At 67.2% G+C, this 1499-nt stretch overlaps 1 protein-coding gene across 1 annotated transcript in view; it reads right to left on the reverse strand.

Annotated features, from left to right (window-relative positions):
* The window catches only part of NR2F6 (nuclear receptor subfamily 2 group F member 6), a 6590-nt gene continuing 5097 nt past the window's right edge, over window positions 7-1499 (reverse strand). The window contains exon 2 of the mRNA XM_021379027.1: window positions 7-1207. Within this exon, the coding sequence (XP_021234702.1) occupies window positions 710-1207 (498 nt within the window). The 3' untranslated portion in view covers window positions 7-709. The remainder of the gene's footprint in view (window positions 1208-1499) is intronic.

Here is a 1499-nt window from a genome sequence, read left to right on the forward strand (position 1 = left end):
CCCCCCCCCGATTTTTGGTTCCCCCTACCACCACCTGCATCCCTCTCCCGGGGTTCTGGCTTAGAAATGAAGCATTGGAACAGAGCGTAGTGGGAGGATGCTCGCATCCATCCCCAACCCCAAATCCGTGGGGGGAGTCAAGCACCAAGCAAGCAACGGGGACGGAGCGAGCCCCAGGGCCTGGGCTGGGTGCAGCGCACCCCAAGACCCCTCTCATTGCACCCCCCCTGTGCACGGTGCCCCGTGACCCCATCCCATCGTCCCCCTGCCCCCCCCCCACCACCACCCTGTGCCTCCCAGGGAGGGGGGGGTGGGCGTTCCTCTGCTCCGGGGTTGGTGCTTCAGTCCTGGAGGGTGGCTCTGTCCTGGGAGGGCACCAAGGAGCTTTCCAGGGCCCCTCCTTTGCGTGCTCCATCACCTCCACCCCCCCACATCTGCAATTCGGGCGGGGGTCCCACAGCCCCTTCCCAGAGCCAGGACCGCTGCTGGGGCTGCAGAGCTCCGCGTGATGGGGTCCAGGAAAAGTCCGGCGTCCGCCTGCGGTGAGGAGCGGTTCCTTTGGGTTCTGGAACACGGGGCTGCAGCCGTGCAGCTCTCAGGGTTCCCCCTCTCCGGCACAGTTCGTTCCCCCCCCCCCCGGATGACACCGCAGCGGGGGGGGGGGCTGGCATCGCGGTGTCCCTAGGGCGAGCCGGGAGCATCGCCGTCCCTACTGCCCCGTCCCGTAGGGCCAGTTGAAGGTGCTCCCGGACAGCAGCATGTCCCTGATTAGTGTTTCGATGGGCGTCTTCCCCACCAGGCGCATGAAGAAGAGCTGCGAGATGAGGGCGGCGGGCACGGCGCGCAGGGCGGGCAGGCGCAGCAGGAGCCTCCCGAAGCGCTGCGGCTGCGATGGGTACTGAGAGCGCACGTACTCCGTCAGCGCCACCTGCGCCTTCTCCTGCAGCCCCTCCACGTGCGCCGGGTCCGACAGGCCGCAGGCGTCTGGAGGGGGGGGGTACGGGGAGGGGTTAGGAGGGGAGAGTGCACGCAGGGAACCGTGGGACCCCCCCCTCCCCCCCGCCCGCATCCCTGCGGGACCTCCTGCGTCCCCGTTGCGCAGCCTGCATCCCTGAGAATCTCTGCCTTCCCACCGGAGCTCCCCCATCCTCGCTGAGATCCCTGCGTCCCCGTGGGACCCCCACATCCCTACGGGAGCCCCGTATTCCTATGAGAACCCCTTCATCCCTATTGGACCCCTGCATCCCTGTTGGACACCCTGCCCATCTTCCCCCATCAGCACCCAGATGTGAGGCCGAGCCCCCTGCCTGTGCCTACCCTTTGTAGGGACACCCCACCCACATTGTCCTTGGGGCCAGGAACCCCCTCGACTCCCCAGGCTGTGTTCCATCACATTGTTCTGGCTGCAAAAAGCTTTGCAGCATCTGCAGGGCACCAGGTACCCCCCCCCGCAACGCTCACCATCCCCAAACCCCAACGGGATGCAGAGCTCCCAGCTG

Source organism: Numida meleagris, chromosome 27 (genome assembly GCF_002078875.1).
Source record: "Numida meleagris isolate 19003 breed g44 Domestic line chromosome 27, NumMel1.0, whole genome shotgun sequence".
NCBI classification, from domain to species: domain Eukaryota; kingdom Metazoa; phylum Chordata; class Aves; order Galliformes; family Numididae; genus Numida; species Numida meleagris.